A 21,958-nucleotide genomic window follows, 5' to 3' on the forward strand; every position below is an offset into this window, starting at 1 on the left:
CTACAGCTTCCTTCCTGTAGAGGAACCTCCTTCCTAAGCTGCTTTGAAGAACCTATAAGAAGAAGAGTTCCTTGGAGGTTCCTCAAAGCATCTCAACAGTTCCAAACTGAAGAACCTGAGATGGAGGAGTCATTGGGCATGGAGTCATCATTCAGATGACTATTAGGGGGCACTTCAGCAGGTGCTTGGGAAGCAAGGTGTTAATGCAGCTCCTGATCCACTCCGGATCCCCTCTTACCCAACCATCCTCCCTCCCTGTGGTGCATGTGAGAGTGACCTGAGATCAGTGTTTTTCACTACGCTCTACTACACAGATTGCTTTCACAACAGGCTTGCTGGAGAAATAGGTTTTGCTGCTTGTTTTTATTTGTTGTTAATGGTTGACACATGGGACAGGTCAGTGTTGTCTCCCATTAAAAAAAAAAAAAAAAAAAAAGACTTGGCCAAACAGACATTTCACCATTATGGCAAAACCCCACGCCGTTGCTCCATGGCACAGGTTTATGGTGAAACGGCTGGCTCCTCTGATTAGCAGCCTGTGCCCCTGAGCGCTGATCATAAGAGCATTGTTATTGTGTGTGTTATTAGACCTGCGATCTTACAGGTGTTTACAGTAAGTGCTTCTAGTACTCATCCCGCGGGACGAGCGCGTAGCTGGGCACCCTAACTGGACTCCAGGTCAGGTCAGAGGGATGTAGGGGGGACATCGTGAATCTTAAGCTCTGCTTGATTAAGTTGATAGTCGCATGAATATGTCACATTTTTACTGGCTGCCTGCCCAATCCACCAAAACAGTGTGGTCAGATTTGCGACAGTTCTGCTGTTACTGTGGATCTGAAGCTTTCGCAAAAGTTCCGGCCGCGGGTTCAAATGGCCCGTTTTATACATTAGTAAAAACTTCAATACAAATATATTCATTTAAAATACTTCATTAAAGTAAATCAATTCAATATATATTATATTATTATATATAAATATTATATTATATATAAATTCAATATAAGACAGAATGAATTCTGTGTATGAATGAATAATAATAATAATAATAATAATAATAATAATAATTAAGACTGTGGATGTAAAAGTGCCTGAGCTGAAGTGTAAATAAGGGGTGGGTGTTTTCAGATAAAACCCAAATTAAGCACAAAGGCCGGACAGTTTATTTAATGTATTAAATGTTTAAAAACAATCAATTATAGAGGCGCTTATTTATAACATATTTATAACATTACAAACGTTTCATTAAAACACCTAAAAGACTTATTCTGAAACATTTACTCCTTAACAGATTAAAAAGTAACCAATTAAACAATAACAGATTAAACAGGCAAATAGTTTTTAATATATGTATTTTTAATGAGCGTCCTTATTGCTCGATTCTTATTATTATATTAAAATGATTAGATGTGTTTGTATACACATACAATCGTGTACTGTTTACATGTAGTATATTATATATATTATAAGGCGTTAATCTATTATTCTATATAAATAATCTATATTTACTTTAATTTATTATTATTATTATTATTATTTATAATAATTAATCCCTCTGGTTGCATCGCAACAGCAATAATTTGTAGTTCTAAATGGGTCTTCTTCTTCTTTGTGTTATTATTATTATTATTATTATTATTATTGTTGTTGTCATTATTGGTGTCATTATTACCCTCCCCCTTCAAAACAGTCCGAATCTGACAAAGTCCAAAGTTCACCAGAAAGTCTCTGATAACGGAGGCCAATAAAAGCGGGCTAGCAGCAGAGCAAACACGCTGAGCCTCTCACTCACAGCTCATTTACATAAAGACTCCGACCACCAGCCAGCCCACTCATTACCATCCGCCCCCCTTGTCATTCCCCACCCGTTTTCCGACAAGACCCCGCCCCCCGCGCACGGATTGGCTGTGGGTGTCGCGGCTTCAGCGTTGTGATTGGCTCCTCGCGGGCGCTCCGCTTGGCTCGTGCTGAGGGCGGACGGAGTTCAACAGACCGCCCACGAGACGCCGGCCGCAGCTCAGCGCGGGGGGGGGGCGTGGCCTCGGCGGGAAACGGGCGGAGGGGAAAAAACGAGGAGCTGTCGGCTGGTTTTATACGACATCATGGCAAAGTTACACAGCGAGGCCGAGGCTTTACCGAAGAAGCAGGTGTGCGAGTGGGGGCTATCGTTTGAGCCCTGGAGGTGAGAGGAGAGCCTATTCCCCCTCTCTGCCTCCGCGATCAGTGGAACTGTCCTTCTCCTTCCTCTCCGGTTTCTCCTCCTCTTCTTTCGGGCTCTTGGATGTTGGGGAAGATGGTGTCTAAGCTGACCTCCCTGCAGCAGGAGCTCCTGGGCGCTCTGTTGGACTCCGGAGTGACCCGGGAGGTGTTGGTCCAGGCACTGGACGACATGGACCCCCGTCCGGCCACTCTGGGGGTGAAACTCGAGGGGGTTCAGACGTCTCCGATCAGCGGCGACGGAGACTCGCACAAGCCCGTGTTTCACACCCTCTCTAACGGGCATGGCAGGGGGAAACTGTCCGGGGACGAGGGCTCGGAGGACGGGGACGAGTACGACACGCCGCCTATCCTGAAGGAGCTCCAGGCTCTCAACACGGAGGAGGCGGCCGAGCAGAGGGCTGAGGTGGAGAGGATGCTGGCGTAAGTGGACCTCTCTAATCACTTAGTAAAACCTCTAAAACCCAGTAAAACACTTCAGGACTCGTGCTGAACTATCTCAGCTGTAATTAAAGGAGGGCACGTACACTCATTCATTCTGTAACATCAAAGGTCCCATCAAAGAAGGACTGAAAGACTGACTGTTTTAGTCTCTCTAAAATTAGGAATTTACAGCTCTACAGCTGCGGCAACACGGAAATATCACAGCATACAAGTAAGACTTCATTTAAGCCAAATAACCAAGCAAGTGTTTATTAAATAGATCCATCAACAGTTAAATATGAAGTGTACTCTGATTTCTGCACCGAGGGTCAGGGACAGGAGACAGTCTTTCTTAATTACGGTCCTCAAACTAACCTTCAGAAAAACCTCTTTTCAGCTCGCTGCTGATCTTGTGTGAGGAGCTCGTAAGCGCGTCCTTAAACCTGGTCAATAATAATAATAATAATAATAATAATAAGTGAATGAATATCTGAAATGAGAGCTGTTTTAATGTTCGGACAGAGCTGAAAAGCTGCCGGCTGGTGTTTACAGATTTAAACCCCCGCGCCACCTTTTCATCTTTTCTCTTTCTGGTTACTAATTATCCAGTCGGGTTATTATTTCTTTAGCTTGCAGAAATATGAAGTGAAGAAGCTCTATTTATCATTAACCATGGAAGCGCTCCGGAGACCGTATATTCCAATACTCGCGAATTACCCACCGTGTACCACACCGAGCTCTGTGTTTACATATTACAATTTAACAGTCAGAAATATATATATATATTTATTTATTTATCAGGAATATAAATAACACACATGTCAGTAAATAATTGTAGTAAAATCCACTGTTATGTAACGTAAATAAATAACATTAATAATAATAATAATAAAAACAAAATCGTAATAATACTCCTGAACTTTAACTCGGGCTAATTTAAATGAAGGCCTCCTTTGATCGTTTCTTTTCCTTCAAAAGCTCAAATGAAATCTTTACGCTTCAACATAAACAAATGCAGTAAGAAAAAAAAAAAGCCCCAAACTAAAGCACGTGGAGTTGAGTTATTATTAATTTTATTCTATAAATCATCAACTGAAAGATACACAGAGGCGTGTGATCAGTGTGAATGGAGGTTCTGGTTATTCATTGGTGAAAGTCATAATCCAGCTTCTCCGCTCTTTCTCTCCAAACCAAACACTCGGCTCTCCTGCAGCTTCCACACACCAGCCGAACCCTCCGGTGAGTGCACCGCTCACACACAGCCCTCTGATCAACACACGGCGGGTTTACAGCGGGTAAACCAGCGAGCGCCTCCCGCACGCGCCCTCCCGCGTCGCCCAGACTGCAGCGGATATTTCATTTGATCTCCAGTGATTTTTCTAAAGCGATTTTACTGCATATTTATTAAATATACCGTGTGCTTTAATTGGGTGTATTTAACTCCGCTTAACTTCGTTTAATCTGTGTAAACTATTCGAGCGAAGCCTGGAAATATTTACGATAATTACAACTACAAATATGTCCGTGTTTTATTATTTTTATTTTTATTATTATTATTATTATTATTATTATTATTATTATTATTTGCTTTCCTCCCTGTGTTTGTATTTTAATATCAGATAATGTGGAGGGAATATTGTGAAGCCTGCTGCTGTCGCGTTTAATTAAGACTGAGGGTAAAGAGGTGTTAAAATATTGCTTTGTAGTGAGATCAGAGGAGCTGAACTGAAACCTGGAACCTCTGAAAGTCTTTAGTCTTAGGAGCCGCTGAACGCGATGATTAACGACTGCGCGTGCCTCCTTAAACAGATTAATAGACAGATGCATAAATAGAGAGAGAGAGAGAGACAGAGAGAGAGAGACACTCACTTCTCTAAGCATTGAGCAGAATTAAGGATTAGCTGCGTCCTAAACCTCCAGGCCTACTTCAGCTTTCATGCTGTAAAGTCCGCTCTACTGTTCTACTGCCCGGGTCTCTAAACAGGCTGATATCTGACCCCGTCTGATGCAGATGACATGGCTCTTATCAGCAGAATCCGATCATCTAATCGCTCATCAATTTCACTCAGCAGGGTGTCATTCATAACCCAGAGAAGGTCTTTAAAATATCCCCAATATAATAATCAGACCTCTACCCCACTGAGCATCAGGCGGGACATTTCTGATGTCGGGAAAAGGTCAAACACTCCACATACATACACACACACACATACACACACACACACACACATAATAATAATAAAGTAATATTGCATATATATATATATATATATAATACACGCATAATAGACATGTCTTAATTTTTCTCACATCAGAAAAAAAAAAAATAATCAGGACTCTGGATAGACTGTATCAGCCTGTATCAAAGGTTTAATCATAAACATACAGTGTAAACAACACATTTAATAGACGACAAATCCAGGTTATGGCACTCGTTTTAAAGCCTTCATTGCTGCTAATTAAACTAGGCTGACGTATGGCTTGTGTATAAGATAATTATTTGGGTAATAAAGTAGTAAATACATGTATTAATCGATATATTTGCACGTTAGGCATTTATATTATATTATAATATGTGCATATATATGCGTTTGTTATATATCTATACAAAATAGAGGCTAACTGTTTACTAAAAGTTACTTTTATAGTCTTATAATTCAGGTAATTACACACAGACTGTAACACAGTGTTACAATCTATGCTAATCTAATAATGTATATATTATAGACATTTTATATATATATATATATATATATATGTATGTATATGTTAAAAGGCACGAGCAGGCTCCGTATTCACTGTAATAAGCGCTCTATTTCCCCTCAGGGAGGACCCATGGCGCGCGGCCCGCATGATCAAAGGGTACATGCAGCAGCATAACATCCCTCAGCGCGAGGTCGTGGACGTGACCGGCCTCAACCAGTCTCACCTCTCCCAGCACCTGAACAAGGGCACGCCCATGAAGACGCAGAAGCGCGCGGCGCTCTACACGTGGTACGTCAGGAAGCAGCGCGAGATCCTGCGGCGTAAGTTCCCTCGGTTTGATCTTCAGTGCGCTCCGTTGTGTTGACATGATCTCAGACTGTTTGTTTGTTTGTTTATGCTGTTTTATATTCACACCTGCCATTACATTAAAACCACTGACAGGTGAGGTGAATACCATTCAGTATCTTAACGATACAATGACACCTGGGATAATCATCATTAAACATTATAAAGTTGGTGTGTTGGAAGCAGAAGAGTGTAAAGTGGGCAGGTGTGAGGATCTGAGCCAGGCTGTGATGGCTGGACGGCTGGCTCAGAGCAGCTCTGAAACACCAGGGCAGGTCATGTGGGGTGTTCCTGGTATGCAGTGGTCAGTAGCTACCCAAAATGTTCCAAGGAAGGACAATCGGAAGGGGGGAAGGCTGGCCCATCTGGTCTTGATCGTACAGAAGAACTAATGTAGCACAAACTGCAGAAAATGCTGTGTATAAATATTGTTATTATTATTATTATTATTATAGGTTTATTATTCATCCTTTAGCTTTAGCATATCTTGCTATTGTTTTTTGAATTGCTGTTGAATTGGTTTTCTTTATGCTTATTATTATTATTATTGTTTTTTGGAAACCGTAGAAAAGTACACATACAAGGACACCTTCTCTTCCTTTTTCAGAATTCAACCAAGCGGTGCAGGGGTCTGGCATTAATATGGCAGACAAAGGAAGTCAGGATCAGGTGCTCCTTTTTTTCCCAGAGTTCAGTCAGCCTGGACAGGGTATGCCACAGCACGGGGACGATGCCAGCACTGAGCCTGCCCTCAAGAAGCTCAGACGCAACCGCTTCAAATGGGGGCCTGCGTCCCAGCAGATCCTCTACCAGGCCTACGAACGGCAGAAGAACCCCAGCAAAGAAGAGAGGGAGGCTTTGGTGGAGGAGTGCAATCGGTAAGGCTGCATGCATTATAAGCCTGGTTAACACAGTATGTATAATACTGCTGGAAGCTTATTCTATTGTTCGGTACCTGACCCAGTCTGTCTTGGTATTTCTTGACCCTGCTTAGGGCGGAGTGTCTCCAGAGAGGTGTATCTCCATCCAAAGCACAAGGGCTCGGCACCAACCTGGTCACAGAAGTGCGTGTCTACAACTGGTTTGCCAACCGGCGTAAGGAGGAGGCCTTCAGGCAGAAACTAGCGATGGACGCCTACAGTAGTCAGACGCACAGCATGAACTCCCTCCTCTCGCACAGCTCGCCTCACCATCCACAGGCCAGCACATCGCCACCTAGCAAAATGCAAGGTAACCCCCCCTACCCCCTTTTCTTTCTTAATACATTTTGAAACAAGTTGATCAAATCAGGGTGAAGGCGACGAGAAGGTTGATGACCAATAAGTGGGAGTGAATGAGTGAGTGAGTGAGTGAGCGAGCGAGCGAGCGAGTGAGTGAGCGAACTGAGTAAATGCCATTGTTATTCTGAGCTTTGAAAACACATGGAGAACAATCCACATTGTAGCTGCAATCTCCACTCTGGAGTCAGCAGGCAGGAGTAGGGCCACAAAGAACTGCTACCCTGGGATGAGGCCCAGGGTCAGGCTCAGGTCACTTAAGCACATGATCTCTACACTGGCAAGATGATCTTATTGCACCTAAAGTGTCACCATTTTACTGCCAGCACCTCGTCGGAGTTGTCTAATGAGGTGCGTTGCAGGCTAGTCTGATTGACCAAGCTTAATATATGACAGCATTAGCACTAAATACATCAAACAAGGCCTCTTGACGACTTGTCGAGGCTTGGCTGTTATTATTGCTTTGCATTAAAAGACCTGTAGAAGCGAGTGCTTTTGGCTTGAGGGTACTGTTTAATCTTCTGGATACTCTTCCTCGTGGCCATGAGTGGCTTTTGCTGTGTTTGCTTGTGGATTTTCCCTCTGTACACCTGACCAGTCAGTGACCTCAGGTCACAACAAGAGGTGGTGTTAGAGGTAGAAAGGGGGAGAACTTTCAAAGATTTGGGGGGGTGGGTGGGTGGGATAGGGGTGCGTTGGGGTCAGAAGACACTCTGCTTTTCCAGGCTCTTCCTTAAGTCGGGGGTTATGGGACTTACAAGACGTCCTGCCAGCAGCATCAGCTGTTTTTCAGTGTAGGAGCCTGGCCTGACAAGAATGGCTCAGCAGGGCCCCCTCATCGTGTTGCTAAGGCATGGTCGGTATTATGCATGCTTAATTGACAATTAAAACCTTTGGCTACTACATCTCCTAGGCCTTTGATAAGGGGTACCCCTGTCCCCTGCTCTCTTTACCCTCTCCTGGCAGGGAGCCCCATTGTCTGTGGTGTATTAGAAGACTCCAGTGACTGTAACCTAGGTTCATTTATCTCTGTTGGGCAAGGGGAGGGGATGTTGACCCCCTTCTCCCCAGTCCCCCCACCTTTATGAGCTAAAGTATAGTGGTCGAGGGAGAGACAGGAGTGGAGCAGCAGGAGCTGTCCGCTGGAGTATTGGCTCTTTTCTGACCAGACAGGACTGATCACCATTTCTGCTGCAGCTAAAAGGGGCTCTGGGTGAAGCCCCCCTGTCCTTGCCCCCTTTCTCGAAGGACAGCAAGGACAGGTTGTGGGAAAGAGGTCATTACAGGGTCGGAGGCTATGGCTCTGTATGTTTTATTGATGCCCAGCCGGTTGATTAGTTGAGATACTGCTGGAATCTCAGCCCTGGAATATGTGCAAATATGTGTGTAAATTGGGTTCCACTGGAATGCAGCAGTATTCTTTTTATATCCCCGGTAAATAATGTAATTTTACATCATTATAAAAGACGATATGTGCATAATGTATACATTTAAGCCTACGTTTGTACTCATTAGAAGATTCAGACCTTTAACTGACACAAATTATCTTAGCTGGTGTGCCGCAGACTAGAATGTTACATTCTCTACTGCCGTGTCCTTCTGCTTGACCTTTGGAGCCAAGGAGCTCAACTATCTCTGCACTTTCCACTGCGGGCCACAGAAAAGCTGAAAGGCCACGTACGTCCTGCAGAGACCCAGGAGGTCTCTCATATGCAGCAGCATTATAAAGAGCATTGCCTGGGGTTGGGCACCAGGGCTTTGATACTACATGGGTCCCAGGGAGAACTGAAGCCTTTCAAACCTTGCTTCAGTTCTCTGCTTACCACTCCCCCTGAGACTTCCCACCCTCCCCCTGTTTTGACTGAGAACTGTATGGTGGCATGAGCTCTTGACCCAAACGGTCTTATTCTATGCTAAGGTTTTGGACATTAGGCCTGTGTCTTTCACAGTCGTGCAGAGGTCTACAGTACTTAAAGGTTCTGCATGGAGAGTTACGCTTACATATGGTGTCCGATGTTTTTTGTCCCGCATTGCCGGCGTGCTGTGTTGTGAGGGACTATATTTTGCTTCCTTGTTGCCCCAGAAACACAGCTCTCCTGCTGGTTGGCCTAGGTCAGACAACACAAACCAGGCTGGCCTGAAAGAGATGAGAAGAGAGAGAGAGAAGTAGTCCCTGCAGCCTCGGTGAATGGCAGACAAAGTCAGACAATGCCCCGCTGAATAGCCCCTTTTTTCCCCATGACACTTTTACAGGGTAAAGGCCTATAAAATAAAGTCTGTTTATGGTGGTCGGTCTATTGTGTGGCAAGCGGCCCATGGACACGATGGAGTGCTTTATTGTCCTCTGCTGGTGTTTACAAGATGCTGTAGAGTAGTGAGAGAGTTGGCTAGGTACTGAGGAGGACAGGGTGGTGATTGTAGTCAGAATGGTCTTCTCCTGATGTCCAGTGAAAGACCTACAGGATTGGACGCCATGTGGTTAAAAAGGCACTTTAAATTCATGCTAGACCTAAACTAGACCTGAGGATTTTTTTAACCCGGTATTCTTGCAAAGCTATTTGCCACCAGAAAGTACATTGTGGTGTTTCTGAGGCTGAGCTGTATTCTACTGTTTCGGAACAGCATATGGTGTCGGTTTGCTACGTTTAGGTCAGGGACAGGGTTTAGAAGGGGTCCAGCTCCTGATGTGTTATTCTCAATAACTGTAGCTCATATCAGTCTGCTGGTGAGTTCTAAAGGGGGTGCTGGGACAGACCTGTTTGACATTGGCATTGATTTTTTTTATGTTTGCTCGGTCGGTATCAGAAAAGTCTGGGATTTGCAAACAGCTGCTGGACAAGGCATGGCTGAAATTCCAGCAAAGTGAACTGTGACGCCCAGGTCTGGACATGAGACACAAACATCAAAGTACACTCCCCTTGATTTTTTTTTCTTTTTGAAAGTTCCTGTCTTCGTCCCAAAAGGCATACCAGCGAATTTGTAAAGTGCCCTGGGAAAGGGTGCATGGTGCAAGCTGCGTGTACACACTCTAGTGGCCTTGGCTGTTTTGGGCCCATATCTGCAGTGAAGGGCCCCAAGTTTGTTTGCTCTGCTCAAGCCTGTCTGGGGCCAGCAGGCAGCCACAAGAGTCTCTGGCTAATGTGAAAACACAATTAGTCAGAGGCACATATCTCTGCCCTACATACAGACATGTGTGACACACATTCGAGCAAGCCAAAGCAAACTTCAAGAAGTAACCTGTTATCGCTTTCTCTTTCCCTTTCTTTCTCTCCTGTATAGCCGTCAGATATAACCAGGGTCCAGGAGAAGTCAGCTCCTCCACTACCATCAATCACCACAGCGGCAATGGCATGACGAGCGGCCAGTCCGTGTTGCAGCAGGTCTCTCCTGGAGCGCTGGATCCAGGCCACAGCCTGCTGTCACCTGACGCTAAGATGGTGAGCACACCTGGCCACTCCTGGCCCCAGATAAGATAAGCCTAGGCCCTGCTTTTGACACAGCAAACGGCAAGCAGGGCCCCCGATAGGCGCTGCCATTGACCTGCCAGAGGCCCAACAAATGTGCTATTGTTCTTCTCTCTGTCTAAGCTCCAGGAAGATACTTAGGCTTAGCCCACAACACCACGGGGAAGGCATGGGCCTTCGCACTGGTGGTAGCGCGAACAGGGCACGGCCATGGCTAAGCCAATAAATCTGACAAAGAAACATTCTGTTGTTATTGATTATATGCCGTGGAAGGAGAAGTGGAGGGTGGGGCTCTGCTTGCTCTGGCAAGCGGGCTGACAGCAGCGCTCGATTAAGCCGGCCGGTGCGGGAACGAAACAACTGACCCCTCCCATCACCCTGCCTTATCCAAATATTGAATTTTATGCTAGACAGTCTACAGTTGACTTCAGTGTCCACGATTGTTTTCATATCAAAGACACTGACTGTCATTGGGTCTAAATCGAATTCAACTTGGCTTTCGGGTCAAGCGCTAGCCCCTGCAGGAGGGAGGGGAGGACAACTGTGGCTTATCTGTACCTTCAGACAGTTGTCTGAGCGAGGCCTCCTTTCTGACCATCAGCCTATTCAAATAGACCCTCTGCCTCTTTCAGACCTGCTATTCCTGCCTAAGTTAATGTTACAGTTACAGAACCATTGATAACACTGTTACGGCCCTTTTACTGGTCACTGATCTGAGGTTTAAAACGCAAATGTAGGAAGCAAAGGTGAAGAGTTCGGTGCTAGCCTTATGGAAAAAAGAACCCCTCTGAGAAAAAGAAGTAGTAGCTGCTATGTGCCTGACTGAGTTGTGTTTCTGTGTGTGTTTTATCTGTAGATCTCGGGATCAGGTGGAGGTCTTCCACCAGTAAGCACCCTGACCAGTATGCATGGCCCCCACCATTCTCACCAGCAAACGCAGAACCTCATCATGCCTATTTCTGGAGTCATGGCAATTGCACAGAGTGAGTTGCTTTCTCTAGTCGTCCTTTCAGCACGGTCTGTAATATTCTGCCACTAGTTCTCAATCCCAGTCTTTAGAACCCCATTTTTTACGAACTCTGAAATGGGTAAGGTGGGTTAGTCAAGGTGCAGAGCCTGATGTTCTCCCAGGAATGGAACGTTTTCTGTTTTTACCACATTTTTATCACTAATGTTAACCATTGCCAAATCCCATTCATGTACCTAGAGCAAGATTATTAGTCATATTTACTCAATTGCATGTATTTACTCAGTAAAATGCAGAATTTTTGACCATTTTTGCAAAATAAAGCTGCACAAATAGCCTGGAATCCAAGTCACGTCCCAGTCTCTGTTGCAGTTTGGCAGTTTGGAGCTCTAGATACAGCTGTTTAAAGGTAAAACGAACACCACCAACTGACACCGTATTTGTGTGCAGGTCTCAACACGTCGCAGGCGCAGACGGTGCCAGTCATCAACAGTGTGGCCGGCAGTCTGGCTACTCTACAACCAGTGCAGTTCTCCCAGCAGCTGCACAGCTCCCACCAACAGGGCCTTATGCAGCAGTCTCACAGCCACATGAGCCAGCAGCCCTTCATGGCTACGGTCACACACTCACACAGTAAGTATACTCTGTTAACAGTGTTCACTATATAGCGTATATAGAGCTGTTCGGTTGCACTGCTACTCTCCAGCGAGTTCACTATATAGCAAATGCTAGAAGAGACAACTGATGTGAGGAATTAATACATTAATAAACCATCCCAAACACAGCGACTCACTCATCACAGGGTGTCTGTTTAACCATTAAATACTGTATTACTGTTAATTAATGTTATCACCTTCCCCTGAACATGCACACTAGCTCATCAGTTGAAGTATAGTCTGCCTACCTGGCCTGGCTAATCTTTAGTTAACTCTATCTAATGAACATCTGTGTGACTGTTCTCTCTCTCTCTCTCTGCTGTGTCCTCTTCACAGTGTACTCACACAAGCAGGAGCCACCACAGTATTCCCACCCCTCACGTTTTCCCTCCGCCATGGTAGTGACGGACACCAACAGCCTCAGCACCCTCAGCTCAATGTCCTCCAACAAACAGGTCAGTCACATTCTCAGTACCGTATTGGTAAATGGGATTTGCTTATTTGGTGTATGTAATTTTTTATGACCTAAATCCACCCTCTGTGTGTCCTGCAAGTATCACTTCAACCCTTGCTATGTATTTAGGAATCACTAGCCCTACCCTGCAGTCATGCTTCCAATTAAACCGTGTGCATCATTTCCACATTTCTCAAATACACCAACATCATTTTTTTGGAAATTGAATGAATTGCGCCGAAATACTTTTCATTAATGTGGAAATGATGCCGCTGGAAATTTGTCTTTAACGAATCTTAATTGTTGGCTATGTTTTCTTCATTGTTGACCACACAATCCTAATCTACACCAAACCTTGATTCACACTAAATGACGCTAATGTCCCTAGCAGTTCTCCACAATGAGCACTGTACTAACCCCAGACATAGTGTAGTCTAGCTAGTCCCATGAGTTGTGTTTATTTTGATCATTTCTTTAATCCCTGTCATATTAGGATGGTCCTGTAAACAAGATGGTGCAACTCGGGGGTCTCTCCTGGGTAAATACTGTTTAAATACAGTCACTTAAAAGCTCTGCACTGTGGTGGCTCTTTCGTGATCTCCTCTGATCCTCAAATCATAATCTGCTGTAATATTTCATGTCTTAAAAGTCCTCAGCGGTCAGGGTAAGCTAAAGTAAGGTTGAGATCTTAACGTCTCAACGTACTTTACAACAGCACCACTGGTAAAGCCAGGGCCGTTTGCTGCCCTGATTGCTGGCTTTGGTTTGGTCATGCTTGCTGCACATCTCAATCAGTGGAGCGAGGGGCGTAGCGATACTCCTCAGAATGCCTATTTCCTTTGAACGGCCCAACTGATCGCTCACCCGTGCTCTCAGCCACAACTTGATAAATGAAGCTTCCTCTCTACCCCTCTCGCTCTTTCTCCTTCGCTCCCTGTCACTCTCTTCTCCTTTCAATCGCACTGTTCTTCCTCACTTTCTCTCCCTCTAGCCCTACATCCCTGTCTCCCTCTCTCTTTCTCTTCCTCTCTGTTCCGCCACTCCCTGACCCAGCCCTTGGTGTCTCAGACCAGGAAATGAGCGTCGCTCTTAATCAAAGCTCTCGTGCGCCGCTGGTTTGCCTGCTGTGGAAGGGTGGTAGGGTTTGTGTGTGCACTCACTAATTACGCCTCTTCCGACTTCTCCCCGCCCTCGGTGAGCGCTCTAGCCTGAAATGCAGTACGCACTCAACTGCTTTCACACGCTCAATTTCCCACGCTGGCCACTAGCCGATGAGCTGACGTGATTTGGCCTTAATGTCAGAGCGCGCTCTCTGACTGCTGAGAGTAACCCCCTCCACATGACCTTTCACAACAAAGCTCTTACGCCAAAAAAGCACATCGCTGTCGCGCAATAAATCTCAGTTTTTGCTATTCTTCACTTTTGGATGTAATTTGAAACTGGCCGTTTAAAGAAGCTGCTAATTTGATGTAGTCCTTTACATTGTGTCAAAATCTCATGATGAATGGACCAACAGAAATGCACTGACCACACAGATTCATTCCTCCTGTAAAGCTGCCACAGGGCTGATGTTAAAGCATGAATTTACAGGAGAAATGAGCGATTCGATTGGTCTATTTATTATGAAAGGTTCACTTAATTTAAAGGACGGCTGCTGTGCATTAGGTATGTGTAAGTCACAGGACTCACCGTTTATGGAATTCATTTTCCAGCACACTTCTTCTGAGCATGCCTAGGCTATGCGATTCCACAGGCTGCTGAGAGGGCACTTTCAGGTCCTCCTGAACCTTATCAGTTGCCTGTATTTAGACTGGGTGGTGCAACAAGTGGCAGTGGGCTTTCACGGGGGGGGGGGTTTGGGTATTATGAACACACTCTGACTTTATTGCCCTCCTGTTTGCCATGTTCTTCCCCCTCACAAACTAAATGCCCCTCCACCTCCCCTGCTGCATCTAATGCGCCTGGCCCCCGGCAGCTGGCCTGCACCTTTATCAGGTGACCCAGGTGAGGCTGTTTGCCGGCCAGCGGGTCATGGCAGGGTCACGTGCCTCCGCCTTTACGGCGAAAGGCAGAAACAGAAACAGCAAACAATCCAGTAAAGGCTGTTTCTGTGGAAAAAGCAGGCGCGAGAGCAGGCGGAAGAAAGATGAGGAATGTATTTGGTCAGGTGTGGCACCGCTTCCCAGGCCCTGATAACTTGTTAGCTCTGGCCGCTGAGGAAATTCCGCGCTTTCTCGCGCCTAGCTTTACATCACAGCCTCATTTTCTTTTGTTGACATGGTAAGGTGGGATATTATAAGGTCTGACCGTTTCCTCTTTTTGCTTCCTCCCCTTCTTTGTCAGCAGTGTCCTCTGCAAGCCTGGTGAGCACGTCTACCTGACTTCCTTGATGCCTAGCAACAGGAGCACATTTCCCTGCCCTCCCCCTCCACCACTCCCCACTGTATCTGTGGCAACTCTAACCGGCTGCTAATAACTGGCAACCGGCGCGCTGAATGAAGAGACGGTCAATAAAGCAGGAGCCGCGTTGGAGGAGAGCAGGCTTCACAGCGAGAATGGACGCTATGGCTTGGTCTTCTTTCACCGCAGGAGGATGGCAGGATCTTATTCAGCGGATCCATGGTGGAAAAAGAACTCTCCAACCCTGCCTGGTGTAACAGTGTTTTGCTTCTTCACCAATGAAGAGTTTCATGAGGGTTGTTCAGCATGGATGATCCACGTTTGAGGAACAAATGAAAACTTGTGGGGAGGGGGGGGGGGGAGTACTGGCAGGACAAGCTGCAAAAGAATGATCCAGAGGAGGCCTTGGCTTCTTCTGGTTTTGGACACATCGCTGTCAAACCACTGCCTTAAGCACCCTTCCACATTCAAAGAAGCATCAACGCGATCCCTTAGACATGGACATTGTCTAATTAAATCATTTATTAAATGACAATCATCGGCAGTGTATACTATTCTAGTAATATGTGTCAGCGATCCCTGCTTCCTCTGGCCATTTCACACGTAGCAGATAAGCTGGTGTTAAATGAACATCCGCAACTCTTTTTACCTGAACACAGTGGACTGCGCACACAAAATAGCGAGTCTTCCATCATTAATGGGTAGCATGAGTGGTCGCTGTTCTGTACAGATGTAAATATGAATAATTAATATGCCACTTCTTTGAAAGATGTACATATTCAAGGTCTGCCTCCTTGACGTATGCTGTATTTTTTTGTTGTCTTTTTTAACGTATAAACTGTGATTTAGACACGACAATCTTTAGAACAGGAAAGACTATGCAATGTATCGGAAAGCACAAAATCTGCTGGGATTAGCCCATTGACAAAATAAAAATATTCAGAGCAGGCCATCCACAGAACTGGAAAAGTAAAAACTCGCCCGGTTTGCTGTGCACTATTCGTTCCAGTCACTACTATATCAGTTCCCCTCAATTCTGATATCTGAGGATGAGCTTGTAAAAGCATGCCATTGCTCTGATGATCTCCATAACATCAATGCATCTTTTGTTATCGTCGGCGGTTTATTACGAGTCTCCTGCTGAGTTAGCCAGAGCAATCTGACAAATGTAAGGGTGAGAGTTAACCGTCTCAGCCTGGTCACCAGGACAAACAGTATTAGCCACTTATGCAACTTTAAGGTAAAGCAAAGCAAAAAAAAAGTTCCAAGATAGCCTGTAAATCCACGCTACGTTCACAAATGAGATGATTTGTGCATTCTTAGAAAGGAAAAAAGGCGGGTGAGAAGAATGTGATCAGGTTGGACATCTTTTCTTTTAGCTCTCATCTGCTGTCCAGCCTTTTTTTGTGCATCCCATACTTACTCTTAAAAGGTCACTAAACTTTTTCTTTTGTTTTCGTTTTGATGCATTTACTGAACATATGCCTACTACTGCCATGCGGTTACAGTGCCATTCTCAAAACAAACCATGTGATTCCCTTCTCCTTGTATTATTTTTGTATAAAATGAAAATCAATGAAAAAATCATTATTTATACTGTGAGAAAAAAAAACGAAGGTTTTCAAGTAAAGGCTCTTCCCAAGATTTGTAATAGTGGTTCTTTATTTATTGAGGAAATTTTCCTCAGTGGCCAGTGGAAAATGTGTGTGTGTGTGTGTGTGTGTGTGTATGCGTGTTTGTTTGTCAGGCTTGCACAAATTCGCAGCACCCATGGCATGGCCAACGTGAGATACTATCAGCGCTCTGTGCTATCCCTAAACTTTTATTCCAGCTTCTCCCATGACCGCAATAAGCCTCGCTGCCTTTCGCAAGGTCTTGATGCGTTTCGCAACCTTATAGTGCTTTCATTCTGACAAGAGTGCGAGGAATGTGTGTCTATTGAACTAGTGCCCCTTCCCAACAGCCCTGACAAGCATTGTTTGTCCAACTTATCTGCTGTTCAGAGGGCTCAGTGTTACACGATGCATCACATTGTCTGCGGCTAAGTGTGGCCCGGAGTATTTGCTGATGAGTGTTTCTACCTGGGTTGTACAACGCGTACCACAATGCACGTAAATCTCAAAGCAAGCAGGCTTGGCAGCAAGGCGAAGCTTTTATGACTCCTGACAAGGTTTCATTGCATTATGGCATGATAAGAGGGCGGCTTTTCACTTCTCAAGTGCCAGCGCTCCTTCTCATTAGACGCTACGAGCGCCTTTTTTGGGGGCTGAAAATGCTGAATAGACAAAAAGAGAGCTTTTGTGCGTCAACTCCCTTATACTGCTCTCCTACTATTCAACAACACCACTTTATGAAACTCCCCTCATAATGACCGCCCGAACGAGAAAGATGACCTAGGGTAAGTGAGCAGATTCATGCCCTGACCACACAGAGTTGCTGATGCTTGTGGGGAGGGGGTGTCTCTGAGTTTGGCCTTAGATGGCCTTTATGGTGGTAAAATAACCACTCTTTTCTCAGACGTGATGCTACTTTACCATAGAATATGACCCAATGTGATATTCTCATAAAACTCTGTCTGAAAAATATTCCTGTCAGACTGTAAATGAAGGAGGAACTGAACTACAAATGTATTTTAGTCTACCTCGTCTTCCTGAAGGGGACTGTTGACATACGGGTACATTTGACATTGATTTTTGAGAGTTCGTTTGAAGGGTTATGCACAAAAACTAAAATCCAAGGAAAAAATTATGATAAACATCATAAACAACCTAAATTAGCTTTTAGCAAAAGCCTTTAAGGGATAAATAAAATGTCAAATTTCACATAAATTGATTCTCTCAGCGAATTTCACCTCACTTCTCCTCAGCTAGCGCTCCCCAGCCGGTTAGCTAGCTGTAGCACTAATAGCTAATGTGCTGAAGCTGTGCTGTAAAAACGCTCCAAAATATTGAAATACCTCAAGTCGGATTTCCCAGAAGGTGACAGACATAAGTATGACCTCCAAACCGAACCATTTCATGACAAAAACCAAAGGACTTCTTTAGCTGGTATTATTTTTTACCACGAAAATGAACCGAAATATACACCCTTCACCTGCGAGCTAACGCTAGCCGTCTCCATAGCAACAACGGACGTGCACGCAGATGAAGCGGGAAAAAAAGTTAATAAAAAAAAAATATATAAAAAATGTATAACTAATTTTAAGAAATCAAAATTAAGGGAATTTTAAGGGAAAAAAACACAGGAAAGTGGAAAAGTAATAAGCAGTGTTAAACTCTCCAATTGGTTTGTTGACATATTTTAGCTCTAAACTGATATAAATAAATAAATAAACAAATAATAATAATAATAATAGCAACAATACTACTACTACTACTAATAATAATAATAATAACAACAATTATTATTTATTGTTAATTATTATTGTGTTTTTTTTTTAATAATGATGTAATGCAAATCAGATTGATCTAGGCCCAAATGTATCCAATAGTATTACTCCAATAGTACCTTAGTGTTAAGAGATCATTCTGGGCAAAAGCATCATTAAACACAGATCATTTCTAAATGGTCGAGCGAGCATCACACTAAACACTCTCTCTACTAGTTAAGATCTTAACACCTAGGTGCTTTTGATAAAATGGGCCCAGGTCTATTCGTTGAAGCAGCGATCCTCACCCCTAGTTCGGAGGAGGGGTGGGGAAAGTAGAGAGAAACTCAGAAGCTTACGCATTGTGATTTATTCAGTGTGTATTTCACAAAGACAATGAACATGAACACAGAGATACCAGGTATTATAACAGTATTATAACAGCAGTATGTTAGCTAATTTGCACTGTCACTAGTTGAGCCTTCACTAAAACACCTTTCCCTCAATAGGTAGGAAAAGTACTTTGACTAATAGCGTTAGTCAAATAGGGACCAACCTTTTTGGGGCTATATAGAACCATTTAAGAACCATATATACTGTAAGACTGTACGCATCACCTTTTAACCAGGCATAGAAATATTTAAACATTCAGGTTTTTATGGTTTTTATTTATGTCTGGAATTTTAATGTAGACATAGGCTACACATCTTTACCAAAGCTAACAGGTCAGGCCTTTTGAAAAAAAAAAAAAACTGTACGTGTGGTGCCAAAGACTAACAGGTAGTATCGGCCTCTTTTACAGGGATGCATTAGCTTGAGTTATGAGCAGTTCAGAAAACATCTGACAACTGCAATAAGTACTTACAAACAAATAAAAAGTAATCTCCTGGTCTTTGATATTTGTGAAAAATTATTAAATAACTATTTAAAATTGGTAAAAAAAAAAAAAAAAAAAGGTCAAAAGTCATACTTACAGACTTACATTCTTTAATCAAGTGCAGTGGTTCAATTGTTTTCCACCTCAGCTTATCAAACCAGAAGGTTCAGCTTTTCACTTAAATGTTCAGGACAGGGTATCCCTCAGGGTTAAATCATTGGGTTAGCAAAAATATCTAAAATCTAATCTAAAAAATATGCTTCTAAAGCCAGATAGTAGACAGTAGACGATACTTTAATAATTAACGTCTTACAGCACCTAAGTTGTTTCCCCTTTCCATATAAACGACACCCATTATTTGACTAATTAGCCCAGGATTTACTTAATACTGTTAATGAGCAAATCAAACACCAGTTCTTTCTGTGACGGTGTGAAGCTCTAATGTGATAACACCTATTAAACCACTGTGATTAGACCCTTTTTTTTGTCCCTGGCTCAATGCGCCCTAAAGATCGCCATGCATAGTTATGAAAGAGAATGTCCTGCTGGGGATACACTTGTAACCCTATGATGCCTCCCTGTTTGGTTATCAATGAGGCCTTTGATACTGCTCCCAGGGAGCCACTAAAGATCTTACTGCTGCTCTTTTTATGGCGGCTTTCTGAATAGAACAGAGCCTTCGGAGCGGAGGACAGAGAGAGCAATGCTTATTAGCATCCTTTAGTAGCCCAGAGTTAACAATACAGACAACTACACTATTAAAGTCATTGTCCATGTTCAGCCTGACAAACAGCTTAAACAGCTTTGCCTACAGCTAACCTGAAGCATGTTCAAGTATATTGTTAGACATAGGATAGGATAGGAGAGTTATGGGTCAGTGTTTAAGTGCCTAAACTGCAGGATTTTTATTTCTTTGTTATTTATTATTTAATTCCACGATTGAGATGCAGCGGGAAATTATGCATTTATGTCATTATTATCATGCAAATATGTCATCATGCACTGTGGCATGCAGACAGGGTCAAAAAACATTGTGAATAGCTAAGCAAGTAAAGGATCGCTAGATTTCCTAAAAGCATCAAGTTAAAAATGACAGTTCTTTAAAATTTTAAATAAAAAGGATTCACAGATACTTCAAAAGCTTTCAGATCTTGCTTAGGGAATTTGCTTCTTGCTCTGTGAGAATCTCGTGGTGTCTCCTGATGTTTAGGCTGGGGGACGGTAAGGGCCGTGGCAGAGCCTAAAACTTGCTCTTTTTGAGGTGGTCCACTGTGGATTGTAAGGTGTGTTAAGGATCATCATCCTGCTGTAGAAGCCGTCAGCTTTACTTCCAAAATATGCTTGTATTTAATTCAATTCATTCTTTCCTCAACCTCAGTGAAATGCTCCATGTGCCACTGAATGCAACACAACCCCAAAGCATGATCGAGCCACTCCCACGCTTGCTCAAATTACAGATTGCAGATTTATTTATTTTTTAATAAAAAAACAATTGAATATTCATGTCATGTCATCTGCCAGTAGCACAGATGCTACTTCACCATATTTTTCTAGTATTTGCTTATTTTATTCCATATTTAATGTTAGTAGACTGGTAATAGAACAATTGACCTACATGCCTTTTCAGCAGCTCTGCCCTAATTATCTAACCTTTAAGATTCGCACATGCATCAAAAGCAGTCGCAGGTGATATTCGGTTTCCATCCGTCAGTAGAAGACATCCCTTTATGGTATGTGTGTATGGACGAGCAGGCACAGCGGGAGAGCGATGGGTTTCCACTTCCATAGAGGACACAGAGGTCAACGCAAGGATCAAGCTGGACAGACCGAGAACAGAGGCCAGGGACAAAGGAACAGAAAATGGAAGTTTAGGGGCGAATGTGGCTGCGTGTTTAGGAGCCTAAAGAGAATGGGCACTACATCAACTCCAGCTGAGCCCCAAAGGGGTAATGGGCAGGAGAGCTCAGCAGGGGTCAGAGGTCAGAGGGGCACACTCTGCCATGGCTAATTGGTGACACTGGTTCAAATTGAGCTCAGATCCAGCTTTGAAGTTACACCGGTTTAAAATGTACAGTCATTTGGGGGCATGAATGTCCGATGGTGTACAGCCTGATAAGTCCTTTACCACTTAACACCTTAACACTGCAAGGCTGATTCCACACTGAGGTGTATTACTCAGTACTTACAGGGAGTTCTGTACAAACTGGTGGGGCTGTTCTTTAGTATAAGACATGTGTAATAAGCCTTTCGCCCCGCTGGCAGACCATAGGCTTAGGTCTATAATAATAGAGGACTATAAAATTACAATAATAGATTCATATTGTTTGTAACATGTAATATTTTTCACAATTGCATTATTATCCAAACAACTGTGGTCACTTTTTATGTAGTGTATACTTGATACTTACTTTAAATAGTATATTATATTTTATATATTACAATTGAACATATATGTATATATATATATATATATATATATATATATATATATATATATATATATATATATATATATATATATGTATATGAATATTTTCTACATAGAAGAAATTAGAATTGTAAATACTTGTAATATATAATACATCATATAATATTTTATATATATGGTAAATTTGTATTTACTGGTCAAGTATACACAACATTAAAATGTCCACAGTTCTTTGGATAATAATGCAATTGTAAGAAAATAAATAATTGTTGTAATTCAAATAATATTACACATTTTAACTATCAATATTATAAAACAATATAAATCTGTTATTGTAATATTATTAATCATTTAATCACTTATATCACCTACATATTGAA

The 21,958-nt window shown here is 43.2% G+C and overlaps 1 protein-coding gene across 3 annotated transcripts; it reads left to right on the forward strand.

Moving 5' to 3' along the window:
• The first annotated feature begins 2,120 nt into the window (after positions 1-2,120).
• On the forward strand, positions 2,121-16,541 carry hnf1ba (HNF1 homeobox Ba). 3 transcript variants are annotated; one of them, XM_072692253.1, is made up of 10 exons: positions 2,121-2,637; positions 5,464-5,663; positions 6,296-6,566; positions 6,683-6,918; positions 10,245-10,402; positions 11,286-11,412; positions 11,847-12,029; positions 12,389-12,507; positions 13,000-13,044; positions 14,850-16,541. In XM_072692253.1, exons 1-10 carry the CDS (start codon positions 2,279-2,281, stop codon positions 14,871-14,873), a joined length of 1,722 nt encoding a protein of 573 aa, XP_072548354.1. In that variant the 5' UTR covers positions 2,121-2,278; the 3' UTR covers positions 14,874-16,541. The 3 variants fall into 3 exon arrangements, with proteins under 3 accessions (XP_072548354.1, XP_072548355.1, XP_072548356.1); XM_072692254.1 differs by having other exon boundaries at positions 14,853-16,541; XM_072692255.1 differs by lacking the exon at positions 13,000-13,044 and having other exon boundaries at positions 14,853-16,541.
• The last annotated feature ends 5,417 nt before the right edge of the window (positions 16,542-21,958 follow it).

Source organism: Salminus brasiliensis, chromosome 11 (genome assembly GCF_030463535.1).
Source record: "Salminus brasiliensis chromosome 11, fSalBra1.hap2, whole genome shotgun sequence".
NCBI classification, from domain to species: Eukaryota; Metazoa; Chordata; class Actinopteri; order Characiformes; family Bryconidae; genus Salminus; species Salminus brasiliensis.

Bases quoted from the DNA above. Each gene is read 5' to 3' on its own strand.
- hnf1ba (XM_072692253.1), top strand. From the start codon at position 2,279: ATGTTGGGGAAGATGGTGTCTAAGCTGACCTCCCTGCAGCAGGAGCTC. The intron at 2,638-5,463 runs GTAAGTGGACCT...ATTTCCCCTCAG, and splicing joins GAGGTGGAGAGGATGCTGGC to GGAGGACCCATGGCGCGCGG. The intron at 12,508-12,999 runs GTCAGTCACATT...CTGTCATATTAG, and splicing joins CAATGTCCTCCAACAAACAG to GATGGTCCTGTAAACAAGAT.